Raw genomic sequence first — 18,332 nt, forward strand, 5'->3', positions numbered from 1 at the left:
TTATATATATTATAGATACATACATAATCTGTAAAGATTATATATATATGATTGTAAAGAAAACGGGATTAGCAGATGAGCCCCCAGGATACAGACTATAGACAGGGAAAAGCTTCAACAGGGGAGCATCAAGCGTGCTCCAGCTTGGGTGCATAAGGGCATACGATGCACGTCAAGTTCTTGATGCTCCAAAGAGAATGTTCTGTTTTTCCATCGTAAAACATTTCTGTTGTTAACATTAATATCTAACTGACCTAATTGGTTTTATATACAACGCTGGAGAAGCACCCTTTGTCTAACAAGTAACTAAGTTGTGGCCTGCCAGGATAAAGAATAACACACCATTCTTTTGAATATTTCTTTAATATTACATTTAAATATTCTCTTTAAATACAGCATTATCACAATGTAAAGGACCTAAAAGGCAAAAAAAAAAAAAAAAAAAAAAAAAAAAAATGTTTTCAGAGAACCAGACAAGCTTTGGATTCACATTGAAAATACTACCTGTGTACAGTATATGAGAAAGGAAACTGGAAAATCTTAAGAGTTGCAGTAATAAGAGATTTCTTTTATCTAGGCCTAGACTGAGTGGGACTGAAGCCGTACGGTCCTGTGATCAGAGGCCTAGGCTTAGCTTTTCTAGCAACCATGAGCGAGAACTGTATCCAGCTCAGGTAGCACCAGAAACGAGATGGACTAGGTTGTAGAAAAGGCCCTTTGCTTAACAAGACAGTTAATGCTCAGTGTTAATATTTCAGCATTTAAAAACTCGGGATCGGCGGGAGCCAGAAGTGTTGTTCCTGGAGGGACGGACTTGGATTAAGAAACTAGTTTTTCAGAAAAATCAAATCTCTTGGGGGCTGGCAATGAGTTTAATAATGAGATTCCAATTCTTGGCTTGACCCCAAAGGCTAAAGTGTCTCTTACCAAGCAGGTGGAATCCACTTCCAAAGGTGAGGCTGGAGCCTTCCTAAGGAGGGAATGTTTAGAGCCCACGCTCCCCTCCCAATATAAGCTTTCAGGAAGAAAGTTTGCAGTTTAAGCTTCAGCCTTCTATTCAAGGGGATGGCCGATCGTGGGGGAGTGTGGCTTGGCTTGGGATAGTGTCTACATCTCGGGTGCTTAAGACTCTCTTGTGAGGCTAGAGGATGGGGAGGGACAAGGTCTTGTACTGAAGAACTCCCCTCCAAATGTAAAACCAAGCAAAACCAGGAATGAACTGGAGAGGCAGACTGGGTTAAAAGACGTATCCGTTTAAGTACAAGGCCTCACAGGCTCAGTTTAGAGATTTTCTAGGTGAAATGTTGCTGTGACATACATAAAGAGTGCGTTCACGTCCCACAAGAAAAGGCTATGTGAGCAAGGTAAGTAGGAAGAGTTCTCTCCCCACCAAAAGCAAACAGTTTTCCACTTGTTCTTTCTTGGTCAATAAACCATACCAGAAGTGAAGTGTGATGTAAAGGATGCTAGTGGAGAGTGTTTTTTGCTCCCTACTGACTCCATTTTAAAATGGACGCAAAGAGAACTGTGGGAAGGTCCCATAATATATCATTCTGGAACCTGGGAGCTGTGTGTAGCAATTAAGAATTCGTTTGGCTTCCAATTTTTATGTATCAAGTTGGAGGGATCCAATAAACATTTGCAGTTGTCAGGGCGGGGGGGACTGGAATAGCAAAACTCTCTTAACCCTGTATATCCAAGGACCACAAGGGTAGTACAGAAAGAAAAGGACAAAAACTAGTTGGTGACTTTAGATTGCCACGTCCTGCATTCCTTTAAAGCTCAAACCTCCCAGAGCGGGGCGGGAGGAACCTGGGTGAAAAAGCAAGCATGGCACAGATCAAGTCCACTTCTTTGCAGACAGCAGCCTTTTCCTGCTGCCTCTTTCGGACACAGGCAATGCTCCATATATGCCTCCTGTGGGACGTGTGAGCCCCGGCCTGAAGCTGCCTGACGGAGCCGGCATTACACAGGCACAAGCCTCAGGCTCTTTAGGCCACATCCCCAGCCAATCTAGCTTTCTCTTCAAGGGAAAAAGAAAGGGGGCGGGGGAGACAAATAGGCAAGTTTAACTCTAGTACCTAAGAACATGTGAAAGAAAGAATTCAAGTTACAGACCAGGAATCCCCAGTGTGGGGAACAGGTCGGAGGACACCAAACGTGTCAAATATTAACTTAAAAATTTACCAAACGGGGGGCCAGGGAAGGCAGGTTAAGTTTTTCTAAATTCTGGAGGTTTTCTACAGAAGCAGAGACCCTTCTACCCGTTCCTCTCTAGATCTGGCCAGATGGTACTCCAACTGCGTTATGCACCAAAGTGGGGTATCAGGGTGACCGATGAGAAAACTTGAGCTTCTTCCCCACCTGGAGCTCAGGAAAGAAGGGAGCTTTGCCACGCTGTTCAAATTATTGCGTTCTGGTCCCTACATAAAGAATAGCTGCTCGAATTACCCAGCTTCTCCTGTGAGATCCTCGTTCTTTGTTCCAACGGCCCAGAAAGCTCAGTATTCAGCACTGTGCGGCCTCCTCTGCCCCGAGACTCTCCCCACATCCAGCTGGGACCGGTCTCCTTGGTTCTGTTTACCCTTTAAAAAATACTCGTACAAACGATTCTTTCCCACCCATCCCCCCAAGACCCCAATAAAATAACATGGGCGTAGCAGCTGCTTCTACAGTTTTGTTTTGAAACGGTGTTAGATAAAATAAGGGAATAAATAGAGAATGGGTCAGAGGCAGAATCTCCATCCCCAGCTCACACTGCCAGAGGGAGTTCTAGGGAAGAATCTTCGGGGGGCCTGTCCTCACTCTGCTGTGAGGTTTTCTCCATCGCACGGCCCTCTTCATGGTCCGTGCGGAAGGGGAGGCTCGAGGGGGACCAAGAGGGGCGGAAGTCTTCGCTCTCAGGCTCGTCAGGGTTACAGCCTTCGGGCACTAGCGCCTCTAGGGTGGACGCTTTCCCCACTTCTGACTTACACAGGGCAGCTGGGTCTGTGGGGCTACAAGCCACCAGTGAGGTAACCGGGAGAGAGAAGACATTCAGATCCTTCTCCTTGGGGAAAGAAGGCGGGACGTCTTCTGCGCTAGGCTCTCCTTTCACCCCCAGGACTGGCCTCTGCTCCACCTGATAGTAGACCAGGGGCCCACCGTTCAAGTAGGACGGGCTGTTCACTGCCGAGGCGGCCGGGTGGTCTGAGTTCTCGGCGAAACACAGGACGGAGGAGCCCGGGGGCAGCTGAGCCTGGATGAGGATGGGGGCTGTGAGGCCCGGGCACAGCTCTTCGGGCACGGCCAGAGGCTCCTCCAGGATGCACACGCCCAGGCTCTCGATGCTGGAGTCCAGGCTGGCGCTAGAGCCGCTGGAGTCTTCCTCTGCCTTGAGCCGCTCCAGTTCCTCTGCACTCTGCAGGTGCATGACCGCTGTCTCGTTCTCAGCAATGAACTCCTGGAAGTCCTGTGTCTCGGAGCCCTGGGCTCCCGTCAGGCTGCAACCAGCGGCGGGTGAGGGCTCCTCGTCCGGGGCTGGCGGGCGGCTCACCTGCCGCTTGCTCTCCAGCTCCAGCTTCATGATGGTGTGGAGGTAATGAGTCCGGACCCGGATCGGATTAAATTCAATGCGCCCCGCCATGTTCCCGCAGCCATCCCGGGAACAACCGCACGGAAAGGACATGCGATCCACCTGAGGAGGGGACAAGGAGGTTGAGGGAAGATGAGGCCAGCAGATTTAATAACGGAGATAGGAGACATCAGCTGGCAAACGCGGGCAGCTGGGATTTGAGGTCTTCTTACAAGAGGAACAACTAATTCAAAGCGTAACGTGCAACGTGGTGACCTAGGAGCATGAGGTGGTAGTTTTCAGACCACTCGCGTTCTGATTCCAGCACAGCCATTAGTTAGCAGTTGTGACCTCGGGAAGGTCCTGTATCTCTCCAAGGCTTTGTTTCCTCTTCCAAATAAAGTGTAGCCAAAAATCACGTCAAAGGGCCTTTCCAGTTAAAAAGTCCTGAGACCACCTCTCTGAATGCTGACAGTTCTCAGAGTGGAAGAAATTTTTGTGCCTCAGACTTTCCCAGAACTTACCTGGTGTGTCGAGAAGACAAAGGCTGGGGCCCAAGCCTAGTGCCTTCTGCAACGACAGGCGTGGGAAAGGAAGTAGATCTAGCTGGTCCAAAGCAATCGATACATTCCAGGGAAACTAGAGAAAGTGCCTTAGTTTGCTAAGGTGCTATCGTGACAGTTCCAACAAAATAATGGCCAGCTTTTCACTGCCTGCTTCATTTTTCCCTGATGGTTGGCCAGTTTAGTTCTGAAACAGTTATAGACCAGGAATATGTGGAAAAGGGATCTACTCTACCTCCTTATTGGATCCCAAAAAGGAAAAAAGCACCCCCCCGCCACCAAAAATAAAATAACATCAGCAAATATGTACAAACACACAATGTCTTCCTATGATATCAACTTCTAGAACTCTCCATTCCAGTCTTAAGAACAGTCCAATTCTTAGGACTATTCTCAGGACTGTAAAACAGAATGATATATTATGGGACTTCACTCTGAAAAGCAGTATTTGGCCAGATCAGCTAGAGCTATTACCTGCCTAAAATTAAACAAAAGGTTCGTTAGGATCCATTCAACCAGAAGGACTCAGCACCCACATCCTACAAGTTCCAGGTAGATTTCATCCTCTGGGATGGTATTACTCTTTTCAGTTGGGCTAGGCCTTCTAACCTGTCCCTTGTCAGAAGGCCAGGTGGGGAATGAGGTCTTCTATCTTTTAAGATCCTGGACCTAAGGGGTGCCTGGGTGGCTCAGTTGGTTAAGCGTCTGACTTCGTGATCTCATAGTTCTGGAGTTCAAACCCCACATGGGACTCTTGGCTGTCAGCACAGAGCCTGCTTTGGATCCTGTCCCCCTCTCTCTCTGCCCCTATCTCACTTGTTCTCTCTCTCAAAATAAATAATTTTTTTTTTTTAATTTTAGAAACTAAAAAAAAAAAAAAAAAAAAAAGATCCTGAACTTAAGATCCTGGACTTAACCTCTGCCAGGCCAAGTTTGATCCTAAATTACAGGATCTGAGAATTACTTTGAGTTTTACAAAATCGGGGTAGAGGTCCTGTGAGTGAAGATAAAGTCTAAAGGCCTAACTCAGCTCTCTGCTTCCTTTTATCTCACGAAATCCATATTTAAGGAATAGCTACTAATGGTAAACTTACTAACCCCTGTTCCCTGTTCCCCCATTTGCGGACAGCTGCCTCTTCATCACCTCTGAGGTGAGAAACACAGAAAAGGTAACTGCTATCTCCATAGCCTAGGAATCCTGCCGTGCTTGGTTTTCTCCTTGATGGAGGAGGGTTATGGAGCTATGGAGTGTCCACACTCACGGGGAATCCACCCACGGGTGACGGGCGGCCTCCCGTGTTCATGGGTACCCGCATCACGTCCCCCAGACTCTAGAGTAGATATGCTCTCTCAGGCCGACTTGGACTCACCTGGCATTTAATCCCAGCCTGACTACAGGCACAGGCTTCTGGGTCACAGTACAGGCGACAGTCGCAACCACACTCTTCCCGTGACAGGCGGATGGCTCTAAGCTCCTGTTTCTCTTCGGCATCGATGCGGTGGACCCCCGAAGCCCTCAGCAAGGCTCGGCGCCGCTTGGTGGGCAGGGGCTGCAGGAAGAAGTAATCATCCACCTCCACGTTTTCCACGTCAATATCTTCATCTGAAACATCATCCAGGGTCAGGCCGTCGGCCTCCACTGACTCCACCGTCCCATTCTTGGTCAGCTGCCAGGAGACAGGGAGGACAGGTTAGCCTCGAGTATTTGCAGGCACCTCCTCACAGCGGGTGTCTAGAGCAGCACAGTCCAACTGAACCTGGTGCGATGATGGAAATGGCCATGCTGCTCATAGCACGTGTGGCTACTGAGCACTGGAAATGCGGCTAGTGCAAATGAGAAGCTGAACGTTTTCATTTCATTTCACTTTAATCGAGTGTAGTATAAAGAGCCACATGGGGCGCCTGGGTGGCACGGTCGGTTAAGCGGCCGACTCTTGGTCTCGGCTCAGGTCATGATCTCACAGTGCACGAGTTCAAGCCCCGCGCTGAGCTCTGCGTCGATGGTGGGGGGCTTGCTTGGGATTTTCGCTCTCCTTCTCTCTGCCCCTCCCCCGCTTGTGCTTCTTATCTCTCTCCCAAAAATAAACTTAAAAAAAAAAAAAATAGCCATGTGTGGCTAGCGGCTACCATATTGGATAGTTTAAGAGAATAAACCTAGAGCAGGAACGCAGGAAGCCTTATGTAGCTCTGTAGTTCTAACACCTTCCTGTCTGTCGACACCGGGTATCACCTTGGTAGATCAAAGTTTCTCAAAACCTGTGTCTCATCCTCCCTCCTAGAAGATAATATTCTTCCACGAATATATTCTCCATTCCCAGACTTGTGTCCCTTAACTTCACCTAACTTGCCTTCTAACACAGGGAGGAGAAGGTCTATCAATGGCTAGATATTCCTTGGATGGATAGAGAACGTTGCAAAACACCCTTCAATATGTACCCCCAAAGGACCCAAAACCACATTCTGGGAAGAAGACTACACTCAAGTGTAGTACAAGGCCACCGGGTCTTTGTCAATGAGCCTAAATCTTCACAGTGTCAACAACGATCTACATATACAGAAGAGCTTCATTTCATTGGGAGGAGGAAAAAAAAGGAGCAAGTTGTTAATGGCTACCAAAGAAAGCTCTCACTTCCGGCCCACAGTCTAGAACATATTCTTTCTCCTGATACTTTTTTATTTGATTTCAAAGAAAAGCAGTATGTGAGGCAGGGTGGCTTATATAGCACTAAGGTACCATCTACAGGCAGAAATCTGGGTTCTCTGGGCTAAGAAGGATAGCCAGCCAGAAAAGGGAGTCTTAGTGGAAGGACAGTGTGAAGACAAGCTGGCTGAATGAGTTTTGAAAACTCACTAGAGAATTCGAGTGAAGAAAATGAGACCTCATCATCTCCAGAGCTCTGGAAGCTACTAGCAGGATGAGAGCCAAGCTACTGGAGGGGGTGGCTTACTTCATCAGACAGCCACAGATTGGTGCTGGTAAAGGAACAGCTCCTGGGGGACGTGATGCAATAGGGCTGGCTAATAAGCTCCACACCTGTTGTGTTTGTTTGTGGGAAGGTGGGACAGAGGAGACAAATACAGTGGTGCTTCTGGGGGTTTCCCGGTCTGTTATTTCTGTAGCAGGGAGACCAACGATGAGGGGCCTTTCTGCAGACCTTGGGATCTCCCCTGCCTATTTCACTGGGGATGGCTTCCTCCTCATCACCCTCCCTCCCGCTGTCCTCTCAAGGGAAAGAAGCTAGAGATGCAATAGAAAGAAACCCACACAAATGTAAGGATGTAACACGACAGAGGTGGCATTTCAAATCAAGTGAGAAGAGTCCTCTGGCATTAAATGGTATTGGGACAACTGGATATTCTTTTGGGGAAAAAAAAAAAAGTTAGATTCCCAATTCATACTACCCATAATAAGGTACTCCAAAGGAATGAAAGGCCAAAATTAAAAAGAAAAATAACTGGGGCACCTGGGTGGCTCAGTTGGTTGCGCATCTGACTTTGGCTCAAGTCATGATCTGATGGTTTCATGGGTTCCAGCCCCATGTCGGGCTCTGTGCACCGACTTCATGGAGGCTGCTTGGGCCTCTCTCTCTGCCCCTTCCCCACGTGTGTGTGTGTGTGTGTGTGTGTGTGTGTGTGTGTGTGTGTGTATGTGTGCGCACGCGTGCGCATGCACTCTCAAAATAAATTTAAAATTTTTTAATGAAAATATTAGAAAAATTATATATAATCAAAGCTACAGAGCACCAGCAGTTTTTTTGTTTTTGTTGGCAGCCTAAAAGGAAAAAATATCAGATGGCACATGGGCCATGCAAAAGATGTATCTTTGAGATCAACAGTCTCCCCTGTAGAGCGCTAAATAAAGATAGGAAAACTTTCTAAGAGCAAACTGGACCTGGGGAGGGCAAAGGCAGGGTTTTCTCTTGACACAGAAAGATGTACCAGCTGCCACCAGTGCTGCTGTTCGCGAAGTCTGCTAATAAGGAGGAATCCTCTGCCAGCCTGGAGTTTGCTGAGCTCTGTCCCTAGACATCCTGCAAGGGGGGGCCACAGAACAGGATGGAATCCTGCTGTGACAGGCTATGCCTCTACCGGATTTAGGAGACGGGTTTCTTCTACGGAAAGGGAAGAAAGCCTTCGTCGCAAATGACGAGAACAGTGTTTATTTCCCCAGCCGTTGCTATAGCAGCAGGAAGGTGATAGGGTCAGTGACAGAATTCCTCAGACACAAGAAAGGGACGCCTCAATGTCATTCCAGTTAGAAAAACAGGTGTAAGGCTTTGGGAGTAGACTGAGGGAAGGAGACACGGCTCTCACAGGGGGAAAGGGATATCATTAGTCCACATCCCCTGCCGTCAGTTCTCCGACCACACCACAATCTGCTGTGACTCATCAGGGGGTCACCCGCAGCCCTGGAAATAACGCAGCCACCTGCTTAATATGGGTCAGCAGGCTTCGGGCCCACAAGAAACCTGGCCGGGCCAGAAGCAGTGTTCTCCAAGTTTGGAACTAGGAACTCGGGGGGACCTTTTTGCGGCCTGGTGGAAACCACGGCTGTGGAGTGCCAGGCAGTGCTGAAAGCAAACGGGTAGCTGTGAAGAGCCAACCTGCGAGAGACGGGTCTTCTTTCAGCGCTGCTCTCCTACACTGCGAGAGCTGGCGCGGCCTCAGCGGCAGGCCCGGGACCATCCACAGAGAAAGAACTATTTGGCTACACTGTCATTTACACATAAAAGACTATCACCTCGAGGTGACGGGGGTTATAGAAACAGCGGGGTCCTATCAGAGAACGTAAAGGATCTAAAACCCGTTCTGGGCATTGGGACAACAGACGATCATTTGACAAGAAACTGAAACACTGTGCTTCCTCAGATTCCAAGGGTGGCAGACTCGAATGTTTGTAGATATTCACATTTTAAGCTTTTTAAAAATCTGCTGAGGGTAGGGAATTCTAGGGAAGCCATTTTGCTACCCTGTGTAGACTCCCCGCCAGAGACCAGAACAATGGTGTCTCAGACTGAGATCGGATTCCAAATCTGGGATGTCTCGTTAAAAAGATCTGGAATTTCTACGTGCCGAGGGCGGCAAATTTAAAACAAATAAATAAAGAATCCAGAGACCCAGATGGTTTTCCATTTTATCTCGGAACGCGGTTAAATACCAGATCCCAGACCCCTTAGGCACCTTCATCTTCTTGGCATGGAGCTTCTCCTCCTTCAGGTGTTCACGAAGAATCTCCCGATGGTTCACCTCCTGCTCCTGAGCAAACTCACAGAGCGTGTAGCTGCGCACGGAGTTATGGCGCTGGGCCATGCCCAGAGAGCTCCCACCCTGGCTGGGCACACTCGTGAAGCCTTGGCGTCGGGCAAAGTAGTAAACGGTCACCTGGTCAAAGCGCACATTCTTCCTCCGCAGCTGCTTCTGCCGCTTGAGGATGGATGTGGCTGAGAAGGGAGCACAGAGCAGTGTTACTAACCCAGGAACGGCCTGCCTGGCGGTCTCGTTCTTTCTCATTCAACTAGGCTCTCAACTGTTGTCCAAAGTGCTCTCTGAACCTTGGGAAACTTCTGATTGTCACATCATAAATGCACAGTTGGGAGGGGCCTTGAACATCAGCTGGTCCGAACCACTGCCTCCAGACTGACTTTACCCACACAGATGACCACAACATCTAATTTTGGACATCAGCTGGGAAGAGGACATCTAGGCCATCTTTTCAGGATGTAACAATCTATATAGCTTCACTCAGTATGGCAGCAAGTAACCACCTGTGGCGATTTAAATTTCAGTTACTCAAAATAAAATTTAAAATTCAGCTCTTCAATTACACTAATCACATCTCAAGTGCTCACAGCTACGTACGGCTGATGGCTATCATACTGGACAGTGCAGATGTAAAACTTTTTTTTTTTTAAGAAAGAGAGTGTAAGTGGGGGAGAGGGGCAGAGGGAGAGAGAGAATCCCAAGCAGGCTCCACACTCAACATGGAGCCCAACATAGGGCTGGATCCCACAATGCCAGGATCATGACCTGAGCCAAAATCAAGAGTCAGACACTCAAATGACTGAGACACCTAGTACCCCTAGACCGTTTCTATCATAAGAGAAAATTCTATTGGACAGTGTGTAAAATCTATAGCAGAGGATGCTGTATTTCTTTAAAGGGCCAGATAGTAAATACTTTAGGCTTTGCAACTCTGCTGCAACTACTCAACTCTGCCACTGTAGCATGACATCAATTACAACGTGTGTGGCTGTATTCCAATAAAACTTTATTTACAAAAACAGGCAGCGGGCCAGATTTGGTCCATAGGCAACCTCTGATCTACAGAATCAGAAGTTCTGGGGCACCTGAGTGGCCCAGTCAGTTAAGTGTTGGACTCTTGATTTCTGCTCAGGTCATGACCAGATGGTTGTGAGATCAAGCCCAGCGTGGGACTCTGCACTAGGCACGGAGCCTGCTTAGGATTCTCTCTCTCCCTCTTCCTCTGTCCCTCTCCCACTCTCATGTGGAAGTTCTTTCCAAGAAATTAATTGAGCTATAAGAATTAAGAAATGTGGGGATGCTTGGGTGGCTCAGTTAGTTAAGCGGCCGATTTCGGCTCAGGTCACGATCTCACGGTCCGTGGGTTCAAGTCCCACATCGGGCTCTGTGCTCACAGCTCAGAGCCTGTATCCTGTTCCGGATTCTGTGTTTCCCTCTCTCTCTGCCCCTCCCCCACTCACACTCTCTCTCTCTCTCTCTCTCTCTCTCTCTCTCTCAAAAACAAACATTTTAAACAATTAAAAAAAAAAAAAGAATTAAGAAATCTGGAGTTTCCCCAGTTGTCCAGACAGTAAGCATTTATGTCCTACTAGTGCTACAATTGTGTGGAACTCGGGTGGGCAAGGGTAGTATCCTGGACTTCTTCAATTTAATTCGGCCCATAGGTTCCTGAGAACCTATAAAACATGGCATAAGGAAAATCAGCTAGAGGAAGTCAGACCTAAGCCTATGATATTAGAGCAGTGAAGTCCTCCAAAGAGCGAGGTTGGGCTAAGAGTAGGAAGATTATGGTTAAGGGAAAATCCCCAAGCTGGACAGAAGAAGCAGTCGCAAGGACTTCAATGGGCTCTGATGCTTGGGGGGCTGTGGGTGCAGGTGGGGGGTAGAGGGGCTCACTCACGCGTGAAGCTGGCAGTTGTAGGAGGATTGAGACTGTCACAGCTGTCAGCACTGTCACTGCTGGAGATCTCATCATCGGAGTTGGAAACTGATGAGCCCACATCCACATCATCAAACTTCCTCTTGAGACCCGAGCCCGTGAATGCATCCATTGGTTTCAAAGGGGTTTCCTTGGGGAGCCCACGGCGTTGGCCCCAAAGCCCCTGCTCACCACCAGTCAGCCGGGCGCATTAGGATTCTGCCCAGGGGAAAAGAGGAATCAGCACTCCTGTCCTGAGACAGACCTCCCTCCCAAGTCTATACACGCGGCTCTCCAAATGAAGAAAGTCCCTGAGCTAGCACTGATGTCTGGTCTCTTGCGACTAGGTCATTTCTCTACCTATTCTGGCCAACATTCTCCTACTTATGTTTCCCTTCAGTCCCAGTCACTCTTAGAATAATGAGATGAGTAACAGCAGCACCCTTCCCAGCAGAGTGAAGGCCTTTGGTTCCACGCCAGCTGGGCTCTGGGTTTCACTAGCCCGGGGATAACGGTAGCTGCTCTTGTGCTCACACGGGAGAGCTCTCCCAAGGGGCCAGGAGGAGGGACTGGAGATCAAAGGCAGAATTAGGCTGTGCCTAAACCTAAACGAGAGCCAATTATTTCTCCTAGGGAAAATTTGGCCTGGCGTTTCCCAAAGTGTGTATATTAAATAAACTAGTTCCACGGATATTAATAGCCTTACGTGGAAATAGGACTGCCGTGTCCAAACAGTTTAGAAAAGCGCTATGAGAGGGTAGCTTGAAGGCCTTGACTATGCCAACGAGCACGGTGAAGCGTGAGAGCCCACAGCTAGTGCAGTGTTCCACACACCCGATTATGGAAGAATCTCAGGGGGCAAATGAGCCTTGGCTCGCACATTGGGAAACACTGCTCTCGGCCCCAAATTTCACAGTGTATCAGAAGCCAGGGAAACACTTTACCTAGATCTTCACAAGGGTGAAGATTCTCACCGGCCTCCTACAAAGATCAAATGTGGTTGTAAAGAATGGACTGAAGATTAGAATCTGCACTGCCTTCGAAACCCAGAAGCTTTTCCGATCTCATATAGCTCCATAAAATAGGGCTCGGCCGGTCTGTCATCATCCCCTGTGCGAGGAAAACTTAGCTTTACAATCTTAGCCCCCTGTAAAGAAACCAGCGAGGGGAAAACAAATAGCAAGAGAAGTGACAATTGACTCTGGTAAAGTCAATACGGCAGGCAGTGTTTTCAACGTGCCACACGAGGGATAGTCCATTTCCCAGGTACAGATCTCTCTCCTTCTCCATCTTTGGACCTAAGTTCCCAAGAATATGAATCTGCTCGAAACAGAAATGCTGTCAGAGCCGGAGCCACATGTGACGATACGAAGCCTCCCTGCTTTGCCTCAGTAATGCCAGAATCTCCCCAGACTATGATCTCACTAGTTGCTAATTATGCAGCAGGAATAACAACACTGCCCAGAAAGACAGGGCTGCATTACTGCAGAGCAGCTACCCAGAATATACTGTGGTGTCAAAAGCTGTCTGCTACAGAGCTGTTTTTCTGGACTGAGTCTCTCGGAAGCAATTTGCCTGCTCCTGGATCAGCTCTACTTAGTCAACCAGACCTAATGAGTACTTTAGCGAAGAGATTTCCTGATCTCTCTATGCAGATCTCATCAAAATTCTGTATTCAAGTCACAAGATGCACCTAGGAAACCTCAGCCATCATAGGTCTAGACAAGCACATTCCTGAAATACACTTGGCCAGGAGGAAAAAAAAATAACCAAGTGCTTGCTAAGAATTGTAATGAAATTCAAAAAGGAGCCCAAAGTATCGATTCTGTTCTTCGGGCTACTGATCTTACCATCAGAGGTCACGTTCCTCGTACATATTAAGAATGGAGAGCGCCAAGGACTCTTTAATGGGCTAAGATTTCAGCTGGGTTTAAAGATACCTATTAACTAAGAAATTTCTTCCTTGCATTCGACATGGGGAGGTAATCTTTCCGACTGAGAATTTGTGTGGGTGATGTTTAAAAAAAAAAAAGAGAGAGAGAAAGAATACCGTTGACCACTGAACCGACTTTTTTTCTTCCCCACTTAAAAATCTTATCAACCACATAAAAACTCAGACTGAGCTGAAAGTCTGCTCTTTTGAGAAAGGGCCTCAGTCCAGCTTCGGTTTTAACTGGTATCTTTAGTGTTGCTACCGGGAAGGTGGCCTTTTCCTCAGCCCGGAAGCATGAGGGGATCTCTGACTGGAAGCAAACTGTGCGCTCCTGGTCTTTCCTCCCGTGTCCCTTTGCTTCCAGTATTGTGGGCTCCCTTTGAATATTTCTCTTCATGCCCTGCATGAGTTTGGGTTTGGTCCAAAATCATCTTTATGATTAAAATTCTCGCTGCCTTAACCCAGCTGCCCTCAGGGGTAACACTTCCTCTGGTGCAGCGAGGACTGCTGGCTACTTGTTCCATTCTCCTTCGCCCCTTTTTCTAGGTCTTCCCCACTTCCACTTCTGGAAGAGCGGCTTCTGGGCAATCGTAAAAGGCAGGTAAGAAAGAGGTGGGGGGGGGGGGGAAGAAAGAAAGGATGTGAAACCTAGGAGAAAGATATTTTCCTTAAAACGCCGGAGAATAATCTGAACCTACGGCTCTATGTGTAAATAATGTACGTACTGATTTAGCTCTCCTAACGCTACCCAGGATCTGTTTGCGTCACTTTTTCACTCCATTTTATACATATATTTGTATACACACACACACACACACACACACACACACACATATATACATATACATATACATACACATACACACAAAATCCATCAACTCTGTCCTGACAACCAATAGAAATTTAAATTTCAACCCAGCCTTCCTTACCCAACTCTGGTGTGAACTCGACTTGTCAGGCAAAGATACTCCCTGGGCATCAAGAACAAACCTCCCATCCACTTCCCACAGTGGCCTGAAGAGACCTTTCTTTGCAACAGAAGCAACTAGAATAGGTTCCACACTTTCCAGTTCATCAAATCAACCTCTTTTCAAACCACAATTAGAAATCAGTCATGCCCACCTCTCTCAACCATTCATTGGCAAAGGATCAATGCCTGTGTTGAAGAGAAACACTTGTAAGTTACACTCCAAGCACTTAAACCCAGACAGAAATAATGAAGGTGAGACTGGAAATGCAGGTCATAACTGACAGTTAACTGTCAAAATGACCAACTCAAACAACAAATGCTTTTGGAGAAAACAATGCAAACCTCTATAAAAGCTTTTTAATGACAGTGAAATGAAAGGTCAGCTGATACTTTCTGGCTACATACTTCTGCCTTATGGTCTTTTCTCAAGTGTGTCTGAGTATTTCTCAAAGGTATATGAAATAACTCATATCCAGAGTATATAGAAGATATTAAGCTAGCACCAAATAAAGATCTACAGCATATGTGCATTTTAGTACTAGATCTAAGCCTTTTCACGTCTGTAGGATTCCTATCACTCCCCCCAAAACCAAAACAGCTTATGTGAGACTAGCAAAAGAGGGACTGTCCAGAAATAATTTTGTGGGTTCAGAGTATATTCGCCAAGTTTAGGTAACAAAGGCCTCTCTCTTAAATGAGTATAAAATGACGAGACAAGGCATATCTCATGGGAGAAAGCCTCCCCACTCCACTGGAACCCAACCTTCTACTAAAGGTCAAGAGACAAAAATCTCTGGTAAGATCGTCACGGTTATCTTCCATAGCTGGGTTAGAGGAAGGAAGGCTTGCTGCTAATTGTTAGGATAAACCTGAGTAAGACGACCGACCCTGTTTCTCCTTTTACAAGATATTGCAGCTGATTCTCAAATACTATCAATTCCTTGGATCCATGTGTCCTTGTGATTACCAGGATTATGAACATATAAAGTGCTTAAGTGCAAACATACTGTTTAAACTAGGTATTTTAAGGAAGCGTCCCTCCAACCCTCCCCCCCCCCCCCCCCCCATTCACTGACACAAGGTTAGGATTTGGCTTTCCATGTCTAAACTACCATCGTATGCGGGACACAAGATCTTTGTGGGAGATGAGGAACGTGATGCTGCAGGAACCACTAACCCTCAAGGATATCCAGTCATTGATAACTCTGGCACACACCAACATCCTCCTGGCTTTGGAAATTAGCAAGATGTAAAGTCAGTGAAGAAAATGCAAATGTGAATCAACTATGGGTTTCCCTTAAACTGAAAACTGCAGGACAAGAGGACACTGTGTCTCTCGGGGATAACTTCCAACATTTCATATTGAAGAACGGTTTGCGTGTCACGCTGCCACTCTAACCCCTTCAAAAAAAATAAATCAAGACCATGGCACTAAAAGGGATGGATGGCAGTCAGCTGCGTGTTTGGGCCTGTGAAAAAACGATCGAGCTAGCAACCAGGGTAAGTGATGCTTTCGTTTTCCCCCACAACGCCAGAAAAATGGGAGACATCAGGAACCTGAGCTGAAAGGGCATGTCAAGGCATCAGTTCCCTTTAATGGACACCCCTGCTGAACCCTTCAGCTCCCAACCCATTTCTCTGATTCCTGCTAACCTTCCCGCTCATTCCAATCGTCTGCAGCCCCTGCCCAGCCTTCCTCATCCCTTCCTGCCTGCTACTCACAAATTCCCAACCACTCCTCCCACATTTTCCTCTATTCGCCCTCCCCTTCCTTCACTTCCCTCCATCCTACATCATCTCCACTCCATTCCGAACTCAACCCTCATCCGCAATCCTGCCAGCTTCCAAGCCGCCCATCGGTCTCCCCCGAGCTGCCCCCGCAGTTCGGGCCCGCGTCCTCCGTGCCCCTAGCTCCCACGCCTCTCCCGACTCCTTCCCTTCCCAGCGGCGCCCTGGCTCCCCGCCCCCCGACCGCTCCCGTCCGAGCCTCCCTCATTTCTGACCCCTCCATCCGCGCAGCTCTGGGTTGACCACTCCTCCACAGCCGCCCGAGGGCCGATCCCGAGAAAGGACGAGGCGGCACCCTCCGCCCCGCACCCCCAGGCCCATTACCGGCCCCGCCGCAGCTGCCTCCTCCCGTGATGGTCTCTGCCGCCCCCGCTGCCGCCGCCGCCGCCCTAGCCCGGGTGGGAAGGAGAGAGGAGATAGCGAGTCCCGGGCCCGCGGCGACGGTCGGGGAGTTCCCAGGGCGGCAGGGCTGGGAGGGAGGGCGGGTGGGCAGGTCGGCCGGCAGGCGGCGGAGGGCGGGCGGCTCCAGCAAACTCAGGCGCCCCCGGTAGCAGACGCCCAGAACCGCCCCGGCTCCGGCTAACAATAGGCTCCGGCCGCAGCGCTCTGGCTCTTATAGGCGCCGGCACGTCCTGACCGAGCCCCGGGGCATGCTGGGAAATGGAGTCTACGTGTCGGCCCCACGCCCGCGGCATGCCGGGAGTTGAAGGCGGCGACAGGCACAGAGCCGAAAGTCGCCGGCAAACAGGCTTTGGAGGCGGTGTCTCTGCTGCAGTGGACCCTGGGAGAGCGAGTTGGGCGCCGCTGCAGCCTTTTAAACAGGAAGAGGGACAAGCTCAGCTACAGATCTTCAATGACTAAACGAATCTCCATCTAAAGCTCCGCTTTTTCTTTCTCCAGGACCACTCTCCTATGCCTAAAGAACATAATTCCCCTTATGCGCACTCATGGGAGCTTAGTCTTAAGCAGCATGACATGCTGCAGCCTACCCAAGGTATGGAGAAGAAAATGCAATGTATTGAGTACTGCAATACGTATTGACTGGTTGATTTAAGTGTTTTATGTCAAAAGTATTCCTACATGGTCTCTGATCTTCACAACTTTGCAATTCATTTTTAAGATGGGGAAAACGAAAACCCAGAAGTCAAGTTATATGTCATTTGCCACGGACACTCTGGTTTCCGATCTCACTCAGAATAGACGTTATGTATGTCTCTTTGACTTCTAAGGCCGTACAAGATATAGATAACATCCTCTCTTCCTACCAACCTCCCCTCCATCCTGTCATCTTGTTTCCTTCTACGTTTCCCCTCCTGTACTCTGCTTTAACTACCCTGGACCACTGGTGTCCTTGCAGTTCCTTCAACAATCATGCTCTCAGCTCAGGGCCTTTTCCTTAAAACATGTTCGCTAGCAAGCCACATACATATTCCTCCACTTAATATTTGCGCAAATGTCCCCATATCAGACTTTGCTTAACCATTAAGAAAAAAAATGATGCTTAGTCTCTATCCCCTTGACTTTATTTCTTCTTAGCATTCACCTCCTGATGTATATGTTTCAGTCTTCTCTCACTTGACTAAATTCCATGAGAGCAAGGAATTGCTTTGTTTACTGTATCCTGAGCACTCAGTACAAAACCTGGTAGTTGACATTTAGGAACTCATTAGATATTTACTGCATATTTATTGGATATTTATGGCAGGATTTAAACTCAGGTGAGACTGGTTCCATAGCCCAGTGCAGTCTTCACTGCAACCAAGAACTATGGAGCCAGATGGTTACCAAGCCATCTCAGTCTTAGAACTGAGAAGTTGGCTGGTTTGGACAAAATGCCAAAAATTCCAGTCCTCTCACCTTGGTGACATCAGAGGCCCCATGAGGCTAGGAAACAACAGTGCAAGATGAAAGGGCAGATCACAAAAAAGCAGTCTTTAGTGTACCATGCACTGATCGGCTCCCTATCTGCTGAAATTTAGGTATAACATGTGATCTAGAGCCAGGCTGCCTAGATACAAGCCCAACTCCTCCACTCAGTAGTGGTATGACCCTTGGCAAGGTACAGTAACTTCTCTTGCCTTAGCTTCTGTATCTGCAAAATGGGGCGAACAGTATGTATCTTAGAGGGTTTTGTGGAGATTAAATAGTTAATATAGTATAAATGTTTACAATGCAGTCAGTGCTATGTACATGTTCATGATTCTGTCTTTCCTGGACACACAGGTAACAGGAGAAAGCCCCAGACCACTCTGTAGAGTCAGTGAATGCAAAGTTACAAAATAACAGCCATAAGGCCATGTTGGATAGGCTAAAAAAAGTGTCTCATATGCCTAAACATCCACAGT

General features: G+C 48.0%; 1 protein-coding gene across 4 annotated transcripts; it reads right to left on the bottom strand.

Annotated features, from left to right (window-relative positions):
- Positions 1 to 391: 391 nt before the first annotated feature.
- CSRNP2 (cysteine and serine rich nuclear protein 2) lies at positions 392 to 16,579 on the bottom strand. 4 transcript variants are annotated; one of them, XM_047866192.1, is made up of 5 exons: positions 16,312 to 16,579; positions 11,279 to 11,515; positions 9,298 to 9,557; positions 5,487 to 5,783; positions 392 to 3,676 (listed from the first exon to the last, which is right to left on the bottom strand). In XM_047866192.1, exons 2-5 carry the CDS (start codon positions 11,427 to 11,429, stop codon positions 2,753 to 2,755), a joined length of 1,632 nt encoding a protein of 543 aa, XP_047722148.1. In that variant the 5' UTR covers positions 11,430 to 11,515; positions 16,312 to 16,579; the 3' UTR covers positions 392 to 2,752. The 4 variants fall into 4 exon arrangements, with proteins under 4 accessions (XP_047722148.1, XP_047722150.1, XP_047722152.1 ...); XM_047866194.1 differs by having other exon boundaries at positions 11,279 to 12,406; XM_047866196.1 differs by having other exon boundaries at positions 16,203 to 16,323.
- Between the last annotated feature and the right edge of the window lie 1,753 nt (positions 16,580 to 18,332).

This window comes from Prionailurus viverrinus, chromosome B4 (genome assembly GCF_022837055.1).
Source record: "Prionailurus viverrinus isolate Anna chromosome B4, UM_Priviv_1.0, whole genome shotgun sequence".
Lineage (NCBI taxonomy): Eukaryota > Metazoa > Chordata > Mammalia > Carnivora > Felidae > Prionailurus > Prionailurus viverrinus.

What these genes read in the sequence shown, in the direction of transcription:
- CSRNP2 (XM_047866192.1), bottom strand. Translation starts at nt 11,429, where the DNA reads ATGGATGCATTCACGGGCTCGGGTCTCAAGAGGAAGTTTGATGATGTG. An exon ending in TACAACTGCCAGCTTCACGC is followed by an intron (nt 9,558 to 11,278) that starts GTGAGTGAGCCC and finishes CTCCCTTCTCAG; the next exon opens with CCACATCCATCCTCAAGCGG. An exon ending in AGGCTGGGATTAAATGCCAG is followed by an intron (nt 3,677 to 5,486) that starts GTGAGTCCAAGT and finishes TCCCCTCCTCAG; the next exon opens with GTGGATCGCATGTCCTTTCC.